The 27,649-nt window shown below is 48.2% G+C and overlaps 1 protein-coding gene across 1 annotated transcript in view; it reads left to right on the forward strand.

The window, feature by feature from the left end:
* Positions 1-25,956, forward strand: part of HNRNPUL1 (heterogeneous nuclear ribonucleoprotein U like 1) — a 28,005-nt gene extending 2,049 nt beyond the window's left edge. Inside the window, exons 2-15 of the mRNA XM_024114188.3 lie at positions 831-965; positions 1,812-2,103; positions 3,993-4,066; positions 4,967-5,106; positions 10,161-10,260; positions 10,791-10,903; positions 12,162-12,428; positions 13,479-13,601; positions 14,141-14,269; positions 20,526-20,694; positions 21,344-21,685; positions 22,303-22,505; positions 23,411-23,575; positions 25,033-25,956. Coding sequence (XP_023969956.3) covers positions 831-965; positions 1,812-2,103; positions 3,993-4,066; positions 4,967-5,106; positions 10,161-10,260; positions 10,791-10,903; positions 12,162-12,428; positions 13,479-13,601; positions 14,141-14,269; positions 20,526-20,694; positions 21,344-21,685; positions 22,303-22,505; positions 23,411-23,575; positions 25,033-25,149 — 2,369 coding nt within the window. The 3' untranslated portion in view covers positions 25,150-25,956. The remainder of the gene's footprint in view (positions 1-830; positions 966-1,811; positions 2,104-3,992; positions 4,067-4,966; positions 5,107-10,160; positions 10,261-10,790; positions 10,904-12,161; positions 12,429-13,478; positions 13,602-14,140; positions 14,270-20,525; positions 20,695-21,343; positions 21,686-22,302; positions 22,506-23,410; positions 23,576-25,032) is intronic.
* Positions 25,957-27,649: the final 1,693 nt, after the last annotated feature.

A 27,649-nucleotide genomic window follows, 5' to 3' on the forward strand; every position in this document is an offset into this window, starting at 1 on the left:
TCTGGACTCGCTAGTCATCTTACCGTTTTACTATATTACACTTCAGATCACGCGCAGGAAGCTCCCTAAATCTCTGGTGCTTGGAAACATGTCTCCTTGGGCAGTTTGTTTACTTGCTAACAGCCCTTTGAGGCGTGCTTTTATCCTTAATAATGGCGCATCTCGTACAGGTTCTGTGCTTCTCTGGCGTGCAGTATTTCCGTGTAACTTGCTAAGATACCTCCTCATGCTGTGAAAGGGAATGAGCCACTGGTTTGCTTAGGTTCTGCACTGAGATGCTCTTGCTATATCATTGCTGAATTTGTTTGATGGCCTCTGAGCAGATCACCAAAATTGGCTGTTTTGCATTTCCCCTGGAAGGTGGTGTTGCCTCCCTGGCCACTTTCACTTTCACTCTTTGTGGATCTTGGAAAGTAAATCACAAGTTATCAGCCCTGCTGGTTACAACGCTAGACATGAGGGTCGCAGGTTAATACTACACATGTGGGAAGTGTTGTGTCTGTCATTGTTTGCTGGAGTGTAGACTCGCCTAACTCTGGGATTTCAGGGTTTTGTTGTTTTTAGTGGAAACTGGGTTGTTTCCATTGGAAAAGTTTTGTGACTGAAACGCACGACTTTTTTGCAGTGAACAAGTGGTTGGCTTCTTTGCCTTCATGAAAGCTTTCTGAGAGCGCTGGGTGCCAGGCCTGTTAGTCTTTGTTGCATAGGTCCCAATAGTTGCAGGGACCAATTCCCTGTTGATAAAATGCGAAGCTCAGTTTTCCTCTGCACATTCTAGTTACAGTCCGTTGTAAGTAACGGCCTTAATGCATGCCTGTTTCTGTTTGAAGATGGTGTCGACAACAATACTCATCAGAATGACCCCCAGGGTTATCAGTCCTTCGAGCACTGCAATATTAAACAGGAGAACGAATCCAAGTACGAGAGGAGATCTCTAGACCATGAGCGTCCGGTCTTACACTCAGGTAATGTTCATTTTAAAGTTGGCCTGATCAGCAAAACTCTTTGAAAAGTAAGATTCTAACGAATGGGCGTGTAATTACTGCCTTAAGTCTCTGTGGTGCCCAGAGCTCTCCTTTGTTGGTGGATCAGTCCCTACCGGAAGAAGGAAGTTTTCTTTGGTTCTCTTCCCCTCCCGTCCCCATTCTACGTAAGGCTTTGATAGGGGTTTGCGGTTGTATCGCCCCATTGTGTAGTGTAATCAAAGAACTGGTTTCAGTCTGACAAGCACTCAAAAGGCAGCGTCGAGGGACGGAAGCTACACTGATCTGACGTCTGAGACTTGAAATAGCCTGTTCTTAGACAGCTCTCCAAAACCCTAGCTATAGATCAGTGGTGCATTTATGGTCCAGCTTTTTGTGGTTGTTCAAGGCTAGAAACGATTTCTGCCCCCCTGGGAAAGCTGTGATTTTGATTCCCACTGGGGTACAACAGCTGAATGTATTGCTGCCAAAAAGATCACAAGACATCGGGCCTTAAAATGACATCTCTCTGATCCCCAGCTTGCTTGCTGTCATCCCCCAAGGTTGCCGTATTTTGCAGCCTAATAGGGCTAGAAATAATTTGGGACCAGTATCCTGCCAAGGACTGATCCTGAACATGCGATTAGGAATAGGGGAAAAAATGGAGCCCTGTAAACTAATCCCTTTTAATCACACTGGGGGGAAAGGATGAATTATCATAGCAAAAATAGCCTGGGGAGTGGTGGTGGGGTTTGTTAGCACTGAGCAGCTCTCAGTAAAGGCAGAGGGGTCCTTGTCTTGTCATGGGGGACTGGAATATTTTAATCTCACTGCCTGTTTTGAATGCAGAGATGAAGACAGAAGTAAAGCAAGAAGAACCAGCTCCTGGCTATAATGTGCCAGCTCCTGGCTATAACATGCCGGCTTCTGGCTACAATGCCCCTAGCTACAATGCACCCTCCTCTGGCTACAACACCTCCAGTTACGGTGCCCCCAGCTCTGGCTACAGCGCCCCCACTCCTGGCTACAATGCGCCTGATCCATCTCAGCCCAGACAGCAGCAACAGCAGCCACAGAGCCGCAAGAGACCTTATGAAGAGCAGCGAGGGCGAGGGTATTACGAACACCGGGAAGATAAGAGGTGAGCTTGCGGAGTCTCTCGCTTACTGCGGTTAAAGATGTTTATTCCTGGGCCAGGAGCTAAGGAGAGTCCTAGAAGCTGGGTTTAGGAAGAGCTGGGAGCGTAACTTGTTGGGTCTGTCGAGGATTTTGCCAAAGCCAGCCATTCACTTTCACTTTCACTTCATGCTTGAACATTTTTGGTCATTGGGGAAGCAGTGTGACCTAGTGGGTAGAGCACTGGACTGGGACTCGGGGATCCTGGGTTCTTCTGTTCCTAGCTCTGCCACTGGATGTCTGGGTGTCCTTGGGTCAGTCATGCCTCCCCGTGCCTCAGTTTCCTCCTTTGTACAATGGAGATAATGATAGTGACGTCCTTTGTAAGGCGCTTTGAGACCTAGGGATGTAAAGTGCTCTAGTGAGATCTAAGGGTTTGGGCTTTATTGCTTGTGAATACTCCAGCACAGTGAGCCCCCTGGCACGGCCGTTATCGCAAAGAATACGGGTCTCACGGTGTGTAATGTCCCCCATAAAGCAGGGTGTTAATGGCAGACGGTAATCTGGCTCTGGGACCTCATTCCAATTGACTTTTTTTCAATGTGGCTTTTAATTTTGCGCAGTAGCAGAGAGGAAGAATTACCTCATGTTTAAATCTCAGAACTGGGAGTTAGGAGATGGGGCGTTTAGAGGGGACCCTTCCACTGACTTCCTGTATAACTGAGGGCAAGTCACTTAACTTTGTTTCCCCTGCATAAAACTGGAATCATACATAGCTTCATGCGGGTGCTATGGAGCGTCATTAATGCTTAACGGGGAGAACTTTCAAAAGAGCCAGAGACTTAGGCACGCAGCTCCCCATGCCTTTCAGTGGGGCGTGTTCCTAAATCCCTTAGGAGCTTTTCAGAAATCACCTCCCTAAAGAGCTTTGAGATCATCCTCAAAGGAAGTGTTAGAGAGGCAAAATAACACATGCTGCATGTGAGTGAGTGTTCACCTAACTTGAAATAAGAATTATAAGGTGGTATCTCCTGTTAGAACTTTCAGCTCTTCCTGGTTTGTGGCAGGTTCTCCCTTGTATTTAGGCTTGGAAGGGTTAGATTTTTGTCAGTTGGTAAAGATTGATTTCTTCGAACACACACAAACGGGGAAAAAAAAAGGTCCGTTGATCATCAAGATGGGCAAAGTGAGAAAAACGCTGCTTGAGAACTTACGCGTTTGATTTCAGGTTGTTTATTGGGTATATTTTGACGATAAAGGTATAACTTTATAAAAGCTTTAACTTTTTGCATCCCAGTGTCTGCTGTTATTAAATAATAATTGTCTGATGCCCCTGTTGCCTAACCCTCCAGAATTTCCTTCAACTGTGAAATTTTAAATACATAAAAAAGTTAAAAGCAACTATATTATCCGTCAAAATGATAAACCATAAAAATCCAGTTCTGCCAAGCCTGCTTGTATTTAAGAAAGTGATTGTCCATATGAAATTGTTTCCATTCAGTCTTGGTCAGAGTTCATGTGTGTTTTAAGAACAGGTCTGGTTCTGTGTTCCCCACAGCTTGTGCGGTTATTGGCAACGGTGTGTCAGTTTCACCATTCTGATCTGGTGGTTTGTTACAAGCAGTTTGTACAGGGTCAGTAACTCTACCAGATGCAGGGCCTAATGTAACATCCCGTGATGGAAACCTGGAAGCTTTCAGTGGTGGGGAAAAGGGTCGCTGTCAAACGTTCCCGGAGAGCCTCTTCACCTTTGCTTTTCTAGTAGGAGTCTCTGGTTGCAAATGCAAACATATCTGTCCCAGTGAAAGCCTGACAGTTCCTTCTTCCCACCTTACTTGCTGGTCTTTGTCCCCAAAGCTCTGCCTTGCTGGGTGACACATGAGTCATGTTGGTGCCTTGGTGTTTTTGTTCTAGGGGCCGATCGCCTCAGCCTCCGGCAGAAGACGATGAAGAAGAGTTTGATGAGACGCTAGTGGCCATTGATACATGTGAGTGCAGGGGGCAGAGAATGGTGGCACCCTGCACCCTAAATACCTTTACGTGGGTGCACCCCAAATACCTTTACGTGGGGGTCTCCTTCCTGCCTCTTCTCAACTTGAAAATTATCCAGGACAGCAAGACTAGACTTCTCTGGTTTGACTGGAGGACTCTTAGGGGTCCCAGAGGTATACTGGCAGCTTTCTCTCCCCATAACTGGGGGGCAGGGCTATTGTGCCTTTAACAAAGACTGCCTTTCTCTGTAGTGCTTACGCATTGGAATTCATAGAGTCCAAGGCCAGAAGGGACAACTGTGATCATGTAGTCTGAGGATTTCCCTGAATTCCTTCCTGTTTTAATTAAACAGTGTTAATGAACACAGCTTTTACGTCTGACTAAAGATCTTTCCTGCTCCCTTGTTTATTTTTCAGATGTCATCATCTCTCTTGTCCTTATCTGGCCCCTAGCATGGTAGTACCTGAGCGTCTCACGTTCTGCAACGTATTGATCCCCCCGCCAGTCTGGTGAGGCAGGGGGTGCAAGATAGGTATAGGCCCTTCCGTTATCCCCGTCTTACGGACGGGATCTGAGGTAGAGAGAGACAAAACAACTTGTGCTGGATCTGGGAATTGAACTGAAAGGCCCAGCTGTGCTAGGCATGCGGCAAACATAGAGTAAATGACCGTTCCTGCCCCACACAATTCATAACCCAAGCTCCTCCTTGTGCTAAGACAAGGTGTAACAGGTGGATGAGACAGACAGGCAGGTAGGGGAGTGGGGGAACGCCAAGAATAGGGCTTTTACTGTATTATGGTAAAGGCATAGAAGGTGGTGTGCGGTTCTTAGCCAGTCTAGTGCACTGATCGCCTCCATATTGTTCCAGTTAATAACCAGACCTCCTTGTCCTCTAGATAATTGCGACCTGCATTTCAAAGTCGCCAGGGACCGATACAGCGGCTACCCACTGACCATAGAAGGCTTTGCTTATCTGTGGTCAGGCGCCCGAGCTACCTACGGAGTGAGGCAAGGGCGAGTCTGCTACGAGATGAAGGTAAGAGCCGCGTGTTGCCGCTAGCAACATGTAAGTCACCGTGAATGGTAACTTCACATTTCATGTGCTAGGGATCTTCCAGTGGGGAAAGAGAGTTGGATTTGGGAGCATTTCCAGCAGGAAACAGGGCTTAGCCATGAATAGGACTAACAGCAAATAGGTTCCGAACGACTCGTCTGAATATCCAGCTTCACCAAGGGGAAAGAGTAAGATGAAATCATAATCTCCATGTGTACGCTTCACGCCTGTTTTCATTGCAGCCTACGTAGCCTTCCTTCTGAGCAGAGACAGGGACTGTGGAGTAACAACACAGATTCAATTCAACTCCTTCCGGTTGGAGAGGAATGTCTATCCTTTAACCCGGGTCTCCTTTTTCCATGGAGGTGCCCAATTCACTGATGGTGACCATTAAATCCTCTTGTTTTATCAGCTGAAGCAGCAAACCCTCTTTTTTCCATGCAAGTGGCATAATCAGCAACGTTGGCTTCCTTTTTAAGATGGTCAGACTGAAATCCCTCCACTCCTGTTGTGGGGCTAGTGACTTCAGTCTAGCCGTATCCCTCAGGCAGAGGTCAATTGGGTCATCTTGCAATGACTTGGTGACCTGGGAGTCTTTCGCTGGCAGCTGTATCTTGTCCTCCTGAATCTATACCTTCATTTTTCTAAAGTTTCTAAAAAAAAAATTGAAAGTGCAAGTTGCTTAGCACTTCACATGACTAAAATGGAAATCGGTGCAGGGCCGTCTTCGGGCTTGGGCGGAGAGCCTGAGGCAGTAGCTTTAAAGAGATGACCGTCTTTGTTCATTTCGGTTTGGTGTTAACTCTGATGCCTAGTGATGCACTGAATGTCAGTGCTGACTGTTTCACTGCAGATCATAGCATGTGTGCATGGGGAGGGATGGCCGGCTGAAGACCTGTCCAGTCTGGCCTCTTGTTTCGGGTCATAAGTGGACAGCCTTTGGATTGTGGTTGTAACATGGGAAAGCTTTGGTGCTCTTTCCAGTCTGACCCCTGGTTGATCGGGCTACCCGACCACTTCTGTAGCAGAGCTCTCTTTTCGCTTCCGGGCTCTGCGTAGTTCCACTCCACACAGCTGGAAGCAAAAACCTCTAAAACTGGTTGGAGCAGGAAACAAGAATCTTTCCCAGAAGAGCTGTGCATGCACCCGTACCTCCCCACACTCACTCGGGAACGCCGTGTGCGATCTGTCAGGCCAGACCGTCTGCACTGGGATTCGTGAATTGAAACAGTAGGAAAACACCTCGCCCAGTTACCTACAAGGAGTTCTCATTTCCTGTCACCCTTGGTAGCTGATTTCATGAGCCTTAGTGGTAACACAAAGCACGGTCCCCCCATTTGTCTCTCAGTCTGGAGCTGGGCAGAAAATTTCCAATTAGTAAACTGGAAACTTACAAACGTCAGCTTAACTCAAGTCATGCCTTTAGCCAGTTCCTTAGTGCTGCTTCATGTAACACAGAGAATTCTTTCCAGTAATCCAGGCTGCTGGCCTCTCTCAGCTGTGGTCCGTTAAAGCTTCTTAACAGAAATCTGGGGAAGAGATCACGAATACAGGAGCTAGGACACCTGGGTTTTAATCTCTGCTCTGCCACTGACAGCACTGAGCGTTGCTTCACCTTACAGATGAGGCTAATAGGAACTTCTCCCAGAGCTGAGAGAGTTATAAAGCTTTTTTAAAAGTACAATTGCAAAATGTTACTTACTGCGTCACTAAGGTGGGTTCAAATTTCCTCACCAATGTTATGTAACAAACCCATGGTTTTTAAAAAGCTTTCAGCGTTTCATCTTGTGCGTCCCTCAGCTTGGGCTGTGAAAATAGCCTCGTCAGTTTCTCGTTCATTTCTGTTTTATTATTAGGCTCTGGTGTACTAGTACCTTGTTTTTCAGCCTTTTCACATTAACAGCCCTTTATTCTAAGTCAGTTTTCGCGCACACACCCTTTCCATTTACCGTAAGAGCGTCCGTGACAACGATTCTAGTTATACTGGTGTGGGGCTGGACTAGATGTCCTCTTGAAGTCCCTTCCAGCCCCACGTTTTAGTGTGTTTCGAGGGCTTGACCCAGAACACATTACCTTGAAAAGTCACAGAGTGTGAAGCGTGGGTGAGATTTTCTTTGCTTTGGATTGTAATAAAACATTCAGTGCCTTGGGGGTCGCAACCCAGGGGTGGAGAAATCACGTACTAGCACAATGGTTCAGTGACCCCATTGCAGATGCTCCGGGGAACCATTGATTACCAAAATGCTTCTGAAATAAATGTAGTCAAACTTGACTAATTCTGGGTCACTGAGAACGAAAATGATGCTTAAAATTGTTGATTGGCTCTAGTTTTCAAGATATGCTATTGGGTCAATATATACGACCCTTGACTTGGGAATGGCGGAGGATAAGTGAGTTATAAAGGGAAGGGATCTCAATTTAAACCAGAAATGACTAAAATACATCTTTGACTGGATCTATGAATAAATCTATGACTGGGTTTGGACAGTACTTGCTTTTTAGGCAAAACAATGAATGATGCAATCTGAAGCTGGTATTGTGTCATACATGATATGAATTGCATCATGTTATTCCTAGAAGTCATGGATGATGCAATCATAACGAAGCTTACATCACTCTGCTGAACAAATTGCCCTATAGCAGCTCTAGAAATCATACAGTGTCGTGCTCTCTTATTTGTCAGTGTTTGATTTTGCAAAGGGACACATTTCTGTTTAGCCAAAGTGAGCAGAGATGCCTCGTACTTGTGTGAACAGTGCAGATAACTTCTGCTACATTTGTGGTGAAGTGACTTTTGCATCACAAAAGCGCAGTATAACCACTATGGTTAAGAAAGCCTATCACCTTTATTTTGGCTGCAAAACTGGAGATCAGGACAAGAGGTGGGCCCCACACATATGCTGCAACACTTGTGCAACAAATCTTCGCCAGTGGTTGAACAGGAAAAGGAAATCTATGCCTTTTGCAGTGCCAATGATTTGGAGAGAGCCAACAGATCATACCAGCAATTGTTACTTCTGCATGGTGCCTCCAGTTGGGAAAGGTGTGTCAAAGAAGAAAAAATGGACTGTGCATTATCCAAACATTCCATCAGCTATACGCCCAGTACCCCACGGAGAAGGACTGCCGCTTCCTGATGCACCAGAATCATTCTCACTTGAGTCAGACGAGGAAGAGGATGAAACTTCTGGTCCTGAACCATCAATGTCACAGGACCCACATTGTCTCTCATCCTCCTCCTCTGAACCACACCTCATAACACAAGGTGAACTGAATGACCTTGTCAGGGATTTGAAACTACCCAAGAGTAAGGCAGAGCTGTTGGGCTCCAGACTACAGCAGCGGAATCTCCTGGCAGGTGATGTTAGGGTTTCCATGTTCTGTGACCGTCAAAAGGATCTTGTCCCATTCTTCTTCATGGAAGGTGATCTTGTAGCCTGCAACAGCATCGATGGTGTGATGGCAGCCCTCAACATCGTTCACGATCCAGATGAGTGGAGACTGTTCATTGATTCATCAAAGATGAGTCTTAAAGCTGTTTTACTGCATAATGGCAATGTTTTGCCATCAATTCCAGTTGGTCATGCAGTCCATATGAAGGAAACCTATGACAACATGAAACAACTTTTGAGGAGCATAAACTATGACCAACATCAGTGGCAGCTTTGTGGCGATTTGAAGGATGTTGATCTCTTGCTTGGTCTGCAGACTGGATACACAAAGTACTGCTGTTTTCTCTGCAAATGGGATAGTCGTGCAAGAGATTCCCACTACATCAAGAAAGATTGGCCACTCCGACAGTCATTGGCGCCTGGGAGGAAAAGTGTTCAGCATCCACCACTTGTTGAATCAAGGAAGATTTTGTTACCACTCTTACACATCAAGCTGGGTCTGATGAAGAATTTTGTCAAGGCCATTGACAAAACACAAGCAGCTTTCAAGTACCTCTGTGGAAAATTTCCAAGGTTAAGTGAAGCTAAGATAAAGGAAGGTGTCTTTGTTGGTCCTCAGATTCATGAACTTCTTCGAGATGATGCATTTGACCATGCACTGCGTGGCAAGGAAAAGACAGCATGGAAAGCCTTCCAGTTAGTGGCAATACATTTTCTCTGAAACAACAAGGCAGACAACTACAGGTTGTTGGTGGAAAACCTCCTCAAGGCATACAAAAGCCTTGGTTGCAACATGTCATTAAAGATACATTTTTTGCACTCTCATCTAGATTTTTTTTCCACCGAACTGCGGAGCAGTGAGCGACGGGCACGGCGAGCGATTTCACCAGGACATTGCAACAATGGAGAAACGCTATCAGGGCAAATGGAGCCCATCAATGCTTGCAGTCTATTGCTGGACAGTGACAAGAGATGCTCCATTTAATGAATACAAGAGACAAGCCAAGAAGTGCCGAGTAGACACTGAATAGGACTAAACTATGTACATAATAGTTTTTTGCCTTTTGTTTCATAATACATTTTATTTATATAACCCTTTTGCTGATTTTTAAAGTGTTATATAAACAGGACAGGTGAAATATTATCATGTAAAGCAATCATAAACACATGAAAAGACCTAGGTTTACAATTTATGATTAAAACTCTACTATCTACACAGTATACATAGACATAAAACTTAAATATCTTAGAAACAGTAGCCAATCAGTTGTTTTAATTGTCATATTTGAATTCAGCACATCAAAATACATAATAAATAGCACATTTTATCTCTGAAGCAGACGACTTCTCAAAAATTGTAGACCAGTGTTATTAAAAGTTGTTACTCTGAGAAGTCTTTAAAACTTGGTGGAAACACTGACTTTTACAGACCCTGAATTTGGGGCCACGTTTTACTGCATGTCTCTTTGCGTTCGTGGCTCTAGATGAGACAGGGTTGTTAGGTTGGTAATTTACTTCTCTGAAGTGTCTGTCCCTGGTTCTTGCACAGACCACTCCAGGCGTTGACTTTAAAATGTAAGAGGTTTTTTGTGAACCCAGTTGTCTGGGCGTGAAGGTCATTTCAACCTTGTTTTCTGTCCCCAGATCAATGAAGAAATCTCTGTAAAACACCTTCCTTCCACAGAACCCGATCCTCACGTGGTGCGCATTGGCTGGTCCCTGGACTCTTGCAGCACTCAGTTAGGTAAGGGCTGCTGCAGCTTTTCATATGCGATGCCAGAGACACACATCATGGTACTTCTGTGATGCACTGAAATGTTTGTAAAGTCTTTGATGTCACTAATCACCTGGGTCCCCGTCACCATGGCACCCAGGTGCTCGTGTCCCTTTATGGGGTGGGAGGCCTGTACCCTGCCAACACCTCACTAACTGCTTACGAAGGTATTTTCTTCAGCTCTTGGTTTGCTCCAGATGTAGCCGGGTCATTCATCCCTGCCAGTGTTAGGGGGTGGCTTGCTCAGAGGTGGGGCTTGCTTAGCCCTTTCCGTCCACTGAAAATGCCCTAGCCCCAGAGACTCTTCTCTCTCCTCTGAAACAGGGCTCTGAAGCTGGGAACGTTGTAGCCATGTGCAGCTAGCCAGGGCTGGCAGTAACCCTGAGAGGGCAGGGCAGGGCCTGTACCCTTTCCATTAGCCTTTGGTTAAGGAAGTGGCGTGTGCAACCCTATGTTTGAATTGGCCGTGACCAAGCGAGCCCCTTGGACTCTCTCTTCAGGGGAAGAGCCCTTTTCCTACGGTTACGGAGGCACCGGGAAGAAATCCAGCAGCTGCAAATTCGAGAACTACGGCGAAACGTTCTCGGAGAACGACGTCATCGCCTGCCTTGTTGTGAGTATGGGCTCTTGCTGCTTCGAGGGGACGCCCCCTTGTGCTGCCAGTGCCCCCCATCCACTCCTGCAGGCACCACTTCCCGTGCGTCCTGGCGTGGAAACTGACCTGCTGGCCAAGCATTCCACCAGCCGCAGCCCCGGGTGACTTGTCGGAGCTGCGGAGTTACCGGTGCCGCTCTTTAAAGTGTGTTCAGTCACTTCATTTCCATAGTTTCTTTTTGAGGCACCGCAGCAACCCCACCCCCTTCCCTCCTCTACAATTATATTCTTATATATAATGTACTCTGCCAACACCTCACTAACTGCTCACAAGGGTATTTTCTACAGCTCTTGGTTTGCTCCAGATGTAGCTGGGTCATTCATCCCTGCCAGTGTTAGGGGGTGGCTCCCTGACCGTGTCTGTGTAACCATGGCCGTGGCCGGGTTGAATCTGCACCTCGGGATCTAAAACCAGTGAGCAGGAGATAAAGGACTGGGTCTCTAGGAGTTTGCTACTGCCCGTCTGCCCGTGGTCCAGACACTAGAGGGAGCTTCTGTCTGCTGCGTTTTGCCTGCTCCTGAGACTGTAACTGAGGGCTTAGGGAGGAGCATCGCGTTCTGCTTCCAGGCTGCTTGCTTTGTGTGTTTGACTGCGCTCTGTGTCTGGTCATTTTCACGGTGAAGTCAGCCCACTTCCTCTGTCCCCTCTGCAAGATCCCCATGGGAAGAGAAGCAGCTTAAACCCCCGAGATGCTGACGGGGCAGGTAGCATCAGATATGACACGGAGCTCACTGCTGCGTTCGCCCCCAGGAGTGTTAACGTAGGTGGTGACAGGGGAGAGCCCCCTGCTGTAGGTTGGGATTTCCTTGCAAAGTTGGGCTGGGAATCCGCATCTCCACACGCCCATCTTCCTCCCCTCCTGGGTGTCCAGTCACACACTAGTTCAGTTAGGGGCAAAGTCAGAAAGCACCTGACAGTTACTCAGACCACAGTGCGGTAACGACCTCCCTCGGCACTGGGCTTCCGCGCTGGAGCTGTCACTTCCTCACTCGGTGCTGGCTGACCTTGGAGCAGGGCCCCCAGAGAATTACCTTGCCAGAGCTGTGCTTGCGAACAGCTCAGAGCCGGGACGCTGGGGATGCTGTCTCAGTGGGTGGCTGTGATGTGAACACCCGTTTGCATAGTGCCCTGGGGTGTGCTGTTCAGACAGTCCCTAGCGCTGTTTGCCCCTCTCCCTGGCCCTGCATTTACACTGACTCGCTTCCCCTGTAACTAGGACTTTGAGTGTGGGGAGGAGGTGGAGATGTCCTTCATGAAGAACGGGAAGTGGCTGGGCGTGGCTTATCGGGCACGAAAGGAAGCGCTGGGCGGCCAGGCGCTCTTCCCCCACGTCCTGGTGAAGAATTGCGCCATTGAGTTCAACTTTGGGCAGCGGGAAGACACTTACTTCCCCGTCCCCCCGGGCTTCACCTTCATTCAGCACGTTCCACTGGCCGAGCGCATCCGTGGGACCATAGGACCAAAGTGTAAAGCAGAGTGTGAGGTGGGTGTTTTGCGTTGCGCTGTATAATCCACCCGCTTCCTGCCGTGAGGCACTTACAATCCGAGTGTAAGGTTAGAGACAGCTGGGGCTAACAGTGAACCGTTCCCGTCAGCGTGGAAGCAGCACGCCAGCTGCCTAACCATCGAGTGTCTCGTGGGCAGAGGGAAAGGTTAGAGGGTGTATGGAGGAGGACAGCGTGCGGTGGCTTTTTACTGCCTGTGATTCCTGTGACCAAAGATCTGAGCTGGGGTCCATCTCCCCCAATATCCTGCCTCCAGTGGCCAGTATCTGCTACTTCAGAACTTGGGGCAGGAAACTCTGCCATTATGAAATAACTTACCCCTAGTGGGGGGCCGGAGGCTTTAGATTCCATCCACCAGTCTTGTTTAAATTGCTGTTCTCATTCGCCATGTAAATCTCCAGTCCTGCTCTCAGTTTTGCTAACCCTTGGATTCGGTGACCCCTCGTGGCGATGAGTTCCTCAGGCTGGCGTGCATCTCGTCCAGTGGGAACTCTGTGGCGCCACTAGTAGGGAGAGAAGCAGGTGTGTTGGCTTTTAGTAAACATTGCCTTGTTTTAAGGGCACCACAGCTCTGGTCAGCTGGAGGAATGACGATTCTCCAGCATGGTGTAGCTGTCTGAGCACGCGGCTGGGAATCAGCAGCTCCGGGGTTCTAATCCAGACAGAGCAGCTCTCTCGGTGCGTGGCAGCTGCAGCACCTCTGTGAGGGTTTTCCTAGCTGTGAAGGGGGGATGAGCTCAGATACCATGTTGATGGGCACTCTCTGAATACCTGGATACACAGGGAGGAGGAGGAGGAGGAGGATAAAGTAATGCGGGCTTGTGGTTATGGTGCCAAACTGGGAATCCAAAGTCATTGGTTCGGCTCCCTGCACGACCTTGAGTAAAGTCACTTCCCTGCCTCGCTTTGCCCCGTGTCAGAGGAAGTGTCCGGCTACGTCAGAGGAGGTCTTGGAATTAGTGCGTGGAAAGAACGAAGCGCTCAGTGTTGTTGCAATATCTGACGTTCTGTGTGTATGTGTGTTTCAGATCCTCATGATGGTGGGGTTACCTGCTGCTGGCAAGACCACGTGGGCCATAAAACACGCAGCTGCCAATCCAGCGAAGAAATACAACATTCTGGGAACAAACGCCATCATGGATAAGATGAGGGTAAGAGATGAGCCCTCATCAATAGCTAAGTCTCCCACTTCTGCGGATTGCTCCTTTTTCGATGATCAGAGGGGATCGTTCTGTTGGAAAGCCGTCACTCTTGTAGTAGACGTGACGGGAGCTCTACACCTTTCTTATTCCTGGTCCCAACTCAGCCTTTTCCTAGAGCAGATCGTTCGCTCCTTTCATTCAAGAACCTTTAAGTGGTTCATACACGTGAGTTGACCTCATACGCCCTGCACAGTGAAATGGGTATTGTCCTCATTATGTAAATGAGGGAAATGATATATCGAAAGTAATTGGCTTTCCCCGGGGTCATTGCCACAACTCAGAAAACAATCCCAAGAAATCCTGACTCCAGCCCCCTGTTCTAACCACTAAACCCCACTCCCCTCCCAGAGCAGAGAATGGAACCCAGGAGTCCTGTGCTGTAACCACTAGACCCCACTCCCAACACTGCCACATGAGGTGCTGAGGAGCCCACCCCGCAGCAGCTCGCAGACCCCGCGCCGTAACCCTGTACCGTGTTTTCCTTCAAGGTGATGGGACTTCGGCGCCAGCGGAACTACGCGGGCCGCTGGGACGTCCTCATCCAGCAAGCGACACAGTGCCTGAACCGCCTGATCCAGATCGCCGCCCGGAAGAAACGCAACTACATCCTGGATCAGGTACAGAGGCCTTCGCCCAGCCGTCTCCCTGGCGTCCGCCTGTGCGCGTGACCGGTAAACAGGCGGCGCGGCGCGTTCAGGCTTACCCAGTGCACTGCAGAAGTGTTAACCATGTGCACGTACACGTACACCTGTTGTGTGTCTGGGGCTGAAGGAAAACTCTCACGGTAAAGACCATACCAGAGAAATGAGGTTCAAACACTCGGTGGTGAGTAATAGGAAGTGCCCCCTTAGCTTAACCGCGCACAGTTCCAAATATTGAGAGAGCTTTTGGAACGAAATTGATCTGTTTAAAGTGTATCCAGGTAAGTGGCCGTGCAACTAAATCCTGGCTTTTCAGGTCAGGGAAGATAGGCTAAGGTAAGTGTTGGTCTCTGGACGTTTCCTAGAGTGCCCTAGGGATCCGTAAGTACCGCTGGTGAGTAGTTTGTTGTCTTTTGTTGGGCTGGATGTCCTGAGAAGAACAGGTAAGCCCAGGTGAGTCACAGCCAGGCTGGCATCACTCAGGGTTATAGGAAACCAGACTTTCCTCCTGTTGCATGTGCAGACTTAAACCTCATGGCTGCATTTTCAAAGCCCATTAACTTCAGTGGGAATTGAGCATCTCATTCCCCTAGGAGGTTTTGAAAGAGCCCTGTTCTGAAAAGCCCAGCAGCTCTAGATCTTCGTCATCTAGCCGGTAGCTTTCCCAGCGATCCGTACAGTTCATTATGTGCCCATCTGGGGTTCCCTGTCAGCTTTGGGTTAAGGCTTAAAGGCAGGGCGGCCGCAGGAAGCCACTGTTCTCTAATCCTACCGCTGATGCAGTTGTCGCAGAGATCAGAGGCTGTTGATAGCATTTAGCGTCTTCCCTTTATTAAGACACATCGGCGCTAGCCGCATTTGATGGCAGCACTCGGTTTAGTTAACTAGGGCATACGTGTAACTGACCCGCACGCGTCCGTCAGTTCTGTATATTGAACCCCGAACCTGAACAATAACCCTGAAATGTAGGATAAGTGTCTGAGGAGTTAAAAAAACTAACGAATACCCAATTTGGCCTAAAAGTGCACAAATGAGATCTTTCTTTGCTTCATCTGTCTAAAATTCCGCACCCTGGTACTTTCCTTGTACAGTATGGATTACATTTGCCTTGAGCCTACAAGTGAGATCTGGGTGCCAGGCAAACTGTAGATCGTATGTGGCGTGAGGAAGTGTCTTCCCCACTTGGGGCTGGAGAGTTGTGAGCGCGTGGGTGTCTGGAAGGTTTGGATTTAGCTCCTGCTGGTTTTAGTATGACACAGAGGTGAATGCAGCGAGAGGTTGCTGTTGCGTTAGAGGTTTAAGCATGTTTCCAATACAGCTGGCTGCTTTCTTGATAGAGAGAGAGAATATTTTTCCTCAGCTGCTATTGATTCTAAAATGTTTAGGCAGCTCAGTGTGGAGTTAGACTGTAACAGCGTAGTCTGTGAACTCTGTTATGGGCCAAGATCTTTTTCTCTTTAGGCAACTCTATGTTTGGCATATGCTTCTCGGGCTTTGTCCGTCTGTTTTCTCATGGGTTCTCTTGAGTTGTAGCTTTCTGCGAGGTTTAAATAAGATGAAGTGTTAGTGACTGTTCTGTTTGAACTGTAAAACTGCAAAGAGATGGTTTCTGACCTTCTTGTACCTGAAGAACAAAGCCCAAAAGATTGTCCATATAAACGTCTTTCAGTAAGCTGCTACACGTTTCTGTACGGAGGCTATGATTTCATGTAAGCTGCTGTGCTTCAAGGCAAACTCCTTTGCAGAAATGCGTTTACAAATTGACTGTGTATCTATCATGTAGATGAGAGTTTAATATTTTTTTAAAACCTTTAATGACCGAGGATTCAGGAAAGCTGCCATGATCTCTATTTGCTGTGTTCTGTCTGTAAAACTTCCGGGATGTCTTGCAGTAGCTGAGAAGCCCTGGCTGTTAACTTTTGAAGGTGCCCTACTTGCTAAACGGCTGAGAGTTGCATCAGTTTGCCATATACAACAACCACAATGGTCTGGAACTGGTAAAGGTCCCCCCACAAAATTGCGCTGTTGTTTTGGGACGTTTTGTGCTTTTCAGTCCCAAAGGGCATTGTGTATCTTGCTGAAAGTGTCGTGGGCGCCTCGCTGCGTAATTATGGCCCCATGCCTTGGTTAGCACACTGCACCGTGGTTCCAGACTGGCTCTGAGAAAACAACGTGGCCCATTGAATTCTGTTGTACTTAAAGTACTGCACCGGATTTTTTTAGGGGGAATAAGGCAGAACGCCACATTTATTAGTAATACATGTATTTACTAATACTGTATTATATGCATATAATATATTACACTTACACTTACACACACACACAAACACACTTCGTTTTGTTGTTACCAATTAGTTGCTTCCCTTAACTTTACTGGCCAGGTGAGTTAGATGTGGGAGGGGGTGGAGCCGGGCTTTTGCCGATCCGGATCGATGCTCCCATGTTGACAAGATGAGACCCGGGGTTCTTTGCAAGACACCTCACTTTTATAGCAGCTTTTCTTTTATGCAAATTTATACCAGATTTAAACTTTGTGTCTGTGTTTATTGGTTCTTTGTGCTGCTTTTTTTTGAGTGTTGTTCCAATGCTGCAAAGAGGGTGTTTTCAAAAGAAGGTGCTTGCTTCTAACCCCCGTGGGTATGTCTGCTTGGCTTTAATGAGCCCACTTGACACATTTTATTGTCCTTGGCTCTGGCTCCCAGCCCCTCTCCAACAGTTGAGGCTGTCTGGAGGTGCTGCCTTCCATGCCTTGCTCATCCACACCTCATTCATTCAACAGGGCAATTGATTAAGGGTGGGGGGGGAGCTCTTGTTCTACTGCTACCCTGTTTCCCCGAAAATAAGACATCCTCCGAAAATAAGGCCTACTTACAGTTTTGCCTCTCGTTGTAATATAAGGCATCCCCCCGATAATAAGACCTCCCCGATAATAAGGCATCCACCGATAATAAGGCATTTTTCATTTCTGAAAAATAAGACATCCCCTGAAAATAAGACCTAGCGCATCTTTGGGAGCAAAAATTAATATAAGACACTGTCTTATTTTCGGGGAAACAGGGTAGCAAAAAGAAATTTTTCTTCTATTTTATTCTATCCTTAGGGGCTATAATATTATACCAAGGGCAATGCAAAGTTTCTAAATGAGGCTTTGATACAAAGTCCCATGAAAACAGAGGTCACACGTGGGTAGACCCACCACAAGGTTATATGAAGAGGCACAATGTAAAGTCATATGAAAATTATCAGAGATTGATCTACATTGTCCCCCTTTTGACCTCTCAAGAACAATTCTTGAGTGGTCACCATATAAATCTTTTGTATTTGTTGCAAACAAACCAAACAATTATAACCAGGTGAATATAACTAAAACCATTACAATTGACTAAACCCCAGATATAACATAAACACAAATGCAAACAATTATAATTATAATAATTGGAAATACAACAAAACCATTACCATTCCAATAATTGGGTACATTGACAAACAAAATGAGGCCCAAGTTTGATGCTGCAATAGCCATCAAACAATAAAAGTCACTGAGGTCAGGACCTTCTTAAGCACACACAACAAATAAGATTTTGTAGGAGTATCACAGTTGTTATGCAAGGTTAAGCTGATTTGGACTTAAACTAACATTTAGTTGCTAAAATGTTGTAGAATTTCCTATTTTTAACAGTTGTTTTTAGAGGTTTTTGGGGACCTGAAAGATGGTGCCCTACAATTGTGGGCCAAGGTTTTACAGGTTATGGGGGCCCAAGAACTACCCTTTAGGGCTTGGGGAAGTAGAACCAGAGTGCATAGAGGAAAGTGTGGAATTAATAATACAAGCAAATGTAACTAACAATACAAATGTATTAATAACAAAAATGAACAACAAAATGACTATTAGAGAACCTAACAAAAAATAAACCTGATGCATTGGGGACCAAAGTCCTTTGGACACAAGTGGTGATTGATAAATTGGATGGACATGGGGGAAGTAGAGAGAGGAAAAGACATTTGCCCTGTCTAGTGTAGTATCCCCTCTTTTTCTGGACCCAATGCTAGCACAGGACACCACTAGAGACAAACACAGAACATGCAACACAGAACACTGAACACAGACTTTGTCATGACACTATAACCATGGTATTTTATAACTTTTCAACTGGTACCAGCTCTCCTGATGTTCTGGTTCAGAGCCTGAAAGATAGAAGCTTGGAAACAAATTAGCACAGTGCTTTCACCCTGGCAGAACCTGCTTGGTCTCTGCCACAGTGTGTTTGGTACTTGGGGCTGCACAAATGCTAATTAAGTGGTGCATTTTTTGAGAGTGTAAATCCTCCCTTTTTTTTAGTAAAAGGGCGTTAACACTCCATCTAGAAAAAAAATTTTGTTTTAAAATTTCCAGCCATTTTGCCATGGCCTGGAGATCTGAGGCAGAAGCAGGCACTGTTGTTAACTGTTTTAACGGCATTTTGGCCCTGGGAGGAGGAATTTACCCAAATATCCCAAATATCCCCCTTCCCAATCTTCAGAGGGGTTCCAAAGGTCTGCCCCCTTCTGGGGTCCTAAATGTTTCTTCTTCTGATATTACTGCTGCTGTAAGATTTGAGAGTGCTGTATTAACTTTTTGTACCCAACCTGTTTTTCAGTTTTTCTATTTGTTGCTTGCCTGGGCCCGACCCTGCTTTTTCCATAAACAGTTTTTTTCCATGGGCACAAGCCTTGTTTCACTACTAATTTAGCAAGGAGGGTGGGCTTTTCAACTAGCCCCCACCCTTCCTGGTTCCGTTTCTTAAACATTTTTTTTTTAAATTGTGAAATTATCACAAAACAAAACAAACATAAACCACACTACACTGCCCAAACTCCTATATTCTTTAGAGTTTGGTTTAACAGAACAAGATCTGTAACTTATGTTTTTAACCCACTTTGGGCCAGAGGGAGAGACGCTAAGTCTCCCTCTGTATTACTCGGTCTGCTACCACCGAGGGTTCATACACCAACTGTACAAATCCTTCCCCGGATCAGAGTGAGAAACACTAAGTTCTCCTCTTTAGCTCAGTCTTCGTACGTCTGAGGGTGTATGTACCTCTATAACACAATTTAAACCTAAACTCCTATATCCTTTAGAGTTTGGTTAATTAACTGAAAGTTTACACTCTTTTTCCTCTAGTGCCAGGCTTGCTAAAGCTGGCGGTGTGCACACCAGTTTTATAATAACTGTGGATTCTATGCTTGCTCCCCCTTTCGCATTCTCCACCAAAATGTTGTACTTAAAGTACTGCACAGGATTTTTTAGGGGGAATAAGGCAGAACGCCACATTTATTAGTAATACATGTATTCATTAACACTGTATTATATGCATATAATATATTACACTTACACTCACACACACACACACACAAACACACTCCGTTTTGTTGTTACCAATTAGTTGCTCCCCTTAACTTTACTGGCCAGGTGAGTTAGATGGTTGTGAGTTCAATCCTTGAGGGGGACACTTAGGGATCTGGGGCAAAAACTAGGTCCTGCTAGTGAAGGCAGGGGGCTGGACTCAATGACCTTTCGAGGTCCCTTCCAGCTCTAAGAGATAGGATAGCTCCATTAATAATTAATTAAGAATAAAAGAAACATGGGGCTGGAAGGGATCTCAAGAATCCATCCCCCGTCCCTGGCTGATGTAGGATTAAGCAAACCTTAGACCATCCTTGACGGATGTTTTTCTAACCACTTCTTTAAAACACCTCCAGTGACGGGGATTCCACAAGCTCCCTAGGTCACCTGTTCCAGGCCTAAATTATCCTTCGAGTTAGAAAGTTTTCCCTAATATCTAACCTGATTCTCCCTGGCTACAAATTAAGCCAATTACACTTCTTGACCCATGCAGGTTTGCATTTAACCTGTCTGGCTTCCCACTTAAAGTGTAAATCACTCACTTATTTCTAAAGAAAGCAAAGCACAAACCCTCCTCTTCATGGTTCTCTCTTGGGAGGGAGCGAAGCAATGAAAGATCTCATTTGAATTGCAAAAAGTACCAAATGGTGGGTGTTCTAACATTTCCCCCCCCCCCGGCTTCTGCGCCTAAAAAGGTAGGTTAGCTGTCCAGGGTACTTCACAACCATCTAAATGCGCGGGGGCGGGGGCACCATGTCGTCTTTCACCATTGCAGGCCACAATGCTCTGTTGGAAAAGAGAACGCCAAATAATGAACGGTTTTTGCCTCTTCTTTGTTACCATTGCTAGACAAATGTTTATGGATCTGCCCAGAGACGAAAAATGCGTCCTTTTGAAGGTTTCCAACGCAAGGCTATTGTAATTTGTCCCACGGATGAGGATTTAAAAGATCGAACAATAAAGCGCACTGATGAGGAGGGGAAGGATGTGCCAGATCATGCAGTGTTAGAAATGAAAGGTAGGATCCTAGAAATGAACAAACTGATCCACAAACCACACGCGGCCAAAACACCTGTTGTGTTGTTTAAGAGCTGGAGAGAGAGTTATTTTTGGTTTCATACGCTGACCCTGAGATTGATCTTTTGTCCTCCCTTCCTTTCGTCTCACTTGTCGTCTTCCATCTCTTCCCCCATGCTTCTCCTCTGTCCTTAACAAGAGATGCTATAAACCCAAGCTGACTTTTTTCCAGTGGGGAAAATGTTATGTATCTTTCATGTTATCCTCCCAGAAACCAATAATCAGAGCAAGGCTCGGGGTTGTTTCATGATTCTGTCCAGATGAAAGTGACCGTCTGGTTCCCCTGTGGCTGCATTTCTGGCAGCTGGACACAAGGAGGCAGGAGAGGTGACTGGTACTTGGATGCAGTGGAGACGGGAGTGTGTGGCCCCCCTGTCATTGGCTGAGGCGGGGATGACATCATGCATACATCATTTTCGTAGTTTATGTTGTCTCTTCCCTTCCTGTTTACTTTTGCCTTCCGATCCGTCGCCTCCTTTCTGGTGGTCCGATGCCGTGGCGCAAGGCTGAGCAGCCTTTGTCCCCCTGCCAGGCTGCTGCGAGCTAGCTCACGTCTCTTGTTTTCTCCTCTCGCCGGGCCTGCGATCCAGCCAACTTCACGCTGCCGGAGGCTGGCGACTTCCTGGACGCGGTGATCTACATCGAGCTGCAGCGGGACGAGGCGGAGACGCTGGTGAAGCAGTACAACGAGGAGGGCAAGAAAGCCGGGCCCCCGCCGGAGAAACGCTTCGACAACCGGGGCGGCGGCGGTGGTGGCTTCCGGGGCCGCGGTGGCGGCTTCCAGCGCTTCGACAGCCGCGGGGGTGGCGGCAGCCCGCAAGGAGGCAGTCGTGGCGGCTTCCAGAACCGAGGGGGCAGCGGAGGCGGCTTCCGGGGCGGCGGGGGAGGGGGCAGCGGAGGAGGTGGCGGCAGCAGCAGCGGAGGAGGAGGAGGTAGAGTCTCCCCTGTGCCCCTCCCAGGGTCAGAGCTGTTGGCGGGGGAGGACTGAGCACGGAGCTAGGCTGACGCGGTGGGCGGGGGCGGGTCCTGTGCTATGAGAGCTGAGCGTGGTTCCCACCTCTGCCGCAGAGCGCCTGTGTGCCCCCGGGCAGCGCTCGGAGGGTGGGGTCTGCGAGGTGCCCGCGGGGCTTAGGGGCCCATGTCCCATCTGCGCAGCAAGGGGTGCGGGTGCTTTCACACACCCCCTTGTCTAGTGAGACTAAACTCGGGTCTGTCTGTGCAGCGCCATGCCCTGTGGAGGGGTAGGCAGGCTTGGTCAGGATCTTTGCAACCCCACCAGTAGAATGCAGGGGGGACAGTCTCTGTGGGGATCTCTGCTGAGACCGGGGCGGGGAGACAGTCTCGGTGGGTGTCTCTGCAGCCCCCCAGCCCACCTTTAGGTGCGAGAGGGTCTGATCCTCACTCCTCGGGGAGAGTGGGCTGCGCTGCCTTTGAAGAACTGCCGTCCGGGGTGGTTTTCGGGTGCTGGACCCAGTCGCGTAAACAGCCCCAAGGATTTATCTTGGGTGTAGGGGTGACTCCTGTTGACAGCCCCTGCTTTCTCTGCTAGGCTTCAACCGGGGCAGCTACACCCAGAATCGCTGGACAAGCGGCACCAGAGACAACACCTCCAGCCCCCGGGGCAGCTACAGCCGGAACACCCAGCCGCAGAGCAGCTACAGCCCCGCTCGCAACCAAAGTAGCTACAAACCCCCCACCAGCACACCCCCCACCACCACCAGCACCCCCAGCAGCTACAGTCAGCAGCAGCAGGTAGGGACCCCGTCGAGGGCTGTCCCAGGGGCTGGTCACCTCCCGCCCGCCTGGCTGACGTTGGTCGTGGCTGGCTTGTTGCTGTCTCTCAGCCGCTCCCCAGGAAGGATCGTGCGTGCGGTGGAGCAGGCTTGGGGGGGAGTGCTTGGAAACAGGCCGCTGCTCTGGTTCGGCTGGCCAGAGTTCTTGGAGGTGGCGCATCCCAGGAGCGGGAATGTGCCCAGGCCACCCCGAAGAACCCGCCTCCCGCCCCCTTTCTATAGAGCCTCCAGAGCAAACGTTTCCATCTTGTCCCGTGTGTCGTCTCTCCCCCCCCAAAACAGCTTTGGGACTATCTCGGAGAAGTCAACTTTTCCCCCACGTTTTTCTAGTTGCTGAAGCAGCATGTGACGTGCTCCCCTGCCTTCTCTTGCTTTTCCCCCTTTTCCCCGGGGGGCTAAAAAGGAAGGTTTTTTTCAATGGGGGGAGCACCCCGAAAAAGTGAAAACTCTTTTCATTTTGAAACGTCAGAAGTCAGACAAGTTGTGGGCGGGGGGGGGATTGGCTGGCCTGTGTGAATCCTAGAATTGTCAGGCTGGACAGGAATGCATGGTGGGACGCAGTTATCAGGACGGCCCCTTCTGGATTTCATCTGAATTTTTCACTTTTCCCCCTGAAGTGAAATTGACATTTTTCCTTTCTTGGCTGGTTCTGCTCTCTCTTCCCTGGCTTCTCCAGCGGGCGGCCGTGAACGCCGCGGTCCCTACTAAGAGAGGCGGCGCATGCTGGGGTCACCCTGAGCCTGCCCGGGGGGAATGTTTCATGCCTGTTCCCCCCGGGGCAGCTCAGCAGTTGACCCATTCCCTTTAGGAATGGTTGTCAATGAACCATGCCGCACAGTAACAATCCTGTCCCTTTCATTACAGCCAAGTTACCCCCAGCCCTACACCCAGGCGAGCTACACCCAAGGAGGAGGGTACACTCCCAACTACAACTATGGAAGCTACAGTGGTTATAGCCAAAGCTACACCCAGCCTCCACCGCCGACAGCACAGACCTACAATCAGCAGAACTACAACCAATACCAACAGGTAAGCGGGAGACGGGCTCTCGGTCAAGCGATGACCTGGCCGGAGGGTAAGCTAATGGTGTATCTGACTGTAGGACAAATGGATGCTTGTAGGGATGGAGGAGTGGCCCACGCATAGGACTGGGGGAAGGAAGTTTCCATGTTTCACCCTGGCTCTGGCTGATGTGCTGTGAGCTGGGGCCAGTTGTAGAACTTCTCTTCGCCTCCTTGCTGCTAGCGGAGAAGTTGAGGATTAGTGCAGTGTTTGTGGTATCCCTGGGAGAGCTCGGGCAGGTGACTTCCAGCAGCCGTTGTCCTAGGCTGTAAATCAGTCTCAAAGCCGATTGTAGAAATCAGCGTCGGTACTGATCTGTCGGCTTCCCAAACGCCTTCCTGGTGCCTGAGGATCCGTGCGAGATGCCCTGGTGCTCTGGCTAGTCATTTAGAGCGGGTGCGTGTTAATGGTACTTTACAGAAGATAATCCAAACCCAAAGGGGTCTGCCCCAGAGAGGTTAGTCCTGAGGGCCGTGGCCTATGCTCGCCGTGGACGGGCGAAGGTGCTCGTTGACTCGATGGACTTTACCCCACTCCTGGGCAGGGCTAAGCAGCACCCCTACAAATCCCACCTTACAAGGGGATGGCCAGGCTGACAAAGGGTTCGTTGCTGTGAAGTGGTGTACTGCAGCGGCACCCAAAGGCCAGGTCCCTCTGGGCTTACAGCCCTATGCGTGCCCCGAGGGAGTGCGAGTCTCAAAGGCCGGTGCTGCGGATGCCAGATCTGCAGAGCACCTCTCCTGGGCACAGGGCATCTCAGAGCCTGCAGCTCCAGGTGAAGAGGTTGGTCAGCGACGCCCCCCCTTGGGCGCAGCGCGGGGCTCTGCCATCAGGGTGAGCCCTTCGGTGCAAAAGACAGAGCGTCCATCCTTGGTGCTTTCCCAAACTGGGGAACAAACGCCCCCAGGACTAAGGATCAAACCTTCCACTCCCAGTGCCGAGCACGCTTCTCCGACCTACCTCTCCCATATAAAGACAGCAACGCAGATGTGTAGTAAGTCCCTGTCAAAACGCTCCACTACCCGCTTCCCCCTGGGGAGATGGGGAGAGACCGACACGCAACACAAGTTAGTCATGTCGCATAGTGCATGCAGCAGGAGAATAAGAACAGCTCTTCTCTAGCTCAAAGCCCTGGCTGAAGGAAGTCAGTCTGGCTGTCCCCATGGCTAGCAGAGGTAAGATGTTAACCAAGGGAAGGGACTTGCTGACGGTCACCCAGCAGGCCAGTGGAGGTCTCACCGTCAGGGCTCTAACCACTGGGCCACGCCCTGACGAGGTAGAGTCGTGAAAACCCTGGTCTTGTGGGTTTGCACAGGTGTCTGAACTGGGTAAATCCCCAGTACAAACGGCCTGATTCCTGGCATTAAGGGTCTGCCTGCCTCGCCGGCACACTGCCCAGCGCTAACCCTGTCGTCTCCCCCCAGTACGCCCAGCAGTGGAGCCAGTACTATCAGAACCAGAGCCAGTGGCCTCCATATTACGGCAGCTACGACTACGGGAGCTATTCCGGCAGCTCCCAGGGAGGCTCCAGCGCTCAGTGAAGGCCAGCAGGAGCTAAGGAGATCACACCCCCGCGTCTTTCTCTGGGAGCAGCCTGCAGCCCCTCGGGAAACCTCCGCGTTTCACTCAGCGGCTCCGTCAGAGCGGTTCCTGATCATCTTTGGAAACAGGCAAGGGAAGTGGGACCTCCGCCCCTTGTTTTCTCTCTGTAGTTTTGACGATGAATGCGTTTCCTTGTACACTCTCGACAGACAATGGCATGCTCCCTTCTTCCTACCCTATAAGAAAGTTGCATTATTTCTCTCCATGTGTTTAAAACCATCTCCTTTCTATTTTTTGACTCTGAAAATGGTAGGATCTTAACCAGCTCCCCTGTTCTAGGTACTGTACTCCCAGGCCAGGACTCTCCTTGTCTAAAATCTACAGTAGCAAAGGGCCAGCTCTGGCCCCGATAGCCTTCTCCCTTCTCCCCTACGCTACACAATCGTGCTAGTGAGAACTTCCAAGACTTCACTGCAGTTCAATGTCAATCTCTCCTGGAGGTGTTATATTCATCTATTCTGCAAAACGTTTTTAAAATAAAAAAAGAGGGAGGGGAGATGGCTGTTTTATGGTAATTATGCTTTTTTTTAGATTTTATGTAACTTTTTACCGTGGGTCAGCAGCTGTTAATATTTCATCAAGATAACAATTTCTTTGCTCAATCCAGGTGAGAAATAAAAGAAACCATCTTAAATGTGTAACTTTTTATACAATGTCTAAGTTTCTGTCACTTTGCACATGCTTTGTTTTGAGTTGAATTGTAACAGCTTTTTGTATTTGGAGAAAGAGTGAATATTGAACTTTAATGTCTTGGTGTTTTTCTTTTCCCCCTTTCATAAATCCTCCGGGGGTTTAAAAAAAAAAAAATCTGTTTGATCGTTAACATGTCCCATCCTAAGCCTCCACTTTATGGAAAATAGCAGGCAGTATCTAGCTAATGGATCCCATTATCTGTCTGCCAAAGCTCTTGTGTACAAGCTGCTGCTAAACCATCTAAACTTCAATCAGAAGAACACTTCAGCCGATTTATGCATGAAAAGTGTCTTTTCAAAACCGCTTTTTACAAAACCGTAATGTCACTCAGAGAGATATCCAGGGAGAGTTTCGGAAAAAGCTTTTTTAAAGGAAGTTTGTTTTTCAAGAAGGCACCTTTCCTGGCTGTGTTTCCCAAAAAGAGAGAAATGGATTAGCTCCATCTCCTTGGCTTGTTTATAAACTAATGTGAAATTTGACGCATCTGTTCATTACCTAGCTTAGTGAAATGCAAACTAAGTGGCATAAACAGGGGAAAGTTAACTAGATTTTTAAGTGTCCTTGTTTTTAATAGGTAAGGGTCTCTCTCTCTTAAAATATGGGGCCAGATCCCCAGTTGGTGTGGCCCAGGAATTTTAAATTTTCTTGCATCCCTTTTCAAATCCTTGAGTAAAAGCCCCACCTAGTGCTTTTGGACACCAGAGGCTCAATTCACCACCACCCTAGTTGTTTTGTCACATACCAGTGCAGCGTCCCCGTTTTCCCTTGGCCCTCTTGCCATTGGGGTAAATGACCACCCAAACTGTGCAGCTCAACAACGGAGTGAGGCCTGGGCTTGTTGCACAGCTGCTCTGCCAAGATCTTGTGAGCAGCCCCAGATCAGACAGATTCAGACCTCGAGCCGGGCAGCGTGTGTAAAACCAGGACAGGCTTGTACCCATGCTGGGGGCTGGGACAGGCCCTGTGCAGATTCACACTCGTAGAACGGAGAAAAAGCCTTATTATTTCCTTAGACACACCAAATGTCCAAGACCAGGCCGAGATCACGGATTGGACAGGACCTGCATGGAGGTACCTTAAGGAACCTAGCGCGTCTATAAACTTGGCAGAATTGGATTTTTTGTTTTTTATAATTTCCACAGACGTCTGTTTATTTTAAAGCCTTTTTTTCTGGTTTTAGGGATGTAGATTTTCACTGTGTGGGGAAATGCTGGGGGGAGGGTCAGACAGTTATTGAATGAGAGCCGTGGAGGGTCAGACAGTTAGCGCTTTATAACCGTTAAAACAAATGGTCAAAATATACAAAGTAAATTTCTTGAATCAGATTCTAAGTTCTCAAGCAGCATTTTTCTTTCTTGCCTAGCTGTACATTTTTATTGATGGAAATATTTTTTTGGTAGTGGGGATGTGCAGTGAAATTGACCTTTCGCAGTGATCTGCTCCTTCCGAGCCTACACCACTAGCCAGCAGTTATAGCCCCTCTCTTCTTTATAGATCACTGGCTCTCTTGTTATTAAAACAGCTCCCTTCCTGGGGGGGAGGTGAGGGAGGCAGACCAAGCTGCAGTGAGCCCTGCTCTTGCTAAATGGGTTAAGTTTATAAACACGGGGAGGACAAAGTCTTCTGGGAAGGTTCCTTGTGTGCACAGCTGGAACTGAGCCCGTGGGATCATTCGAACCAGCATAATATGTGATGGAGGCACTAGCCAGATAAGATGCCCTGGATGTGAAAATCTCTCCTGCTCCT

Source organism: Chrysemys picta, chromosome 17, assembly GCF_011386835.1.
Source record: "Chrysemys picta bellii isolate R12L10 chromosome 17, ASM1138683v2, whole genome shotgun sequence".
In the NCBI taxonomy this organism is placed as follows: domain Eukaryota; kingdom Metazoa; phylum Chordata; order Testudines; family Emydidae; genus Chrysemys; species Chrysemys picta.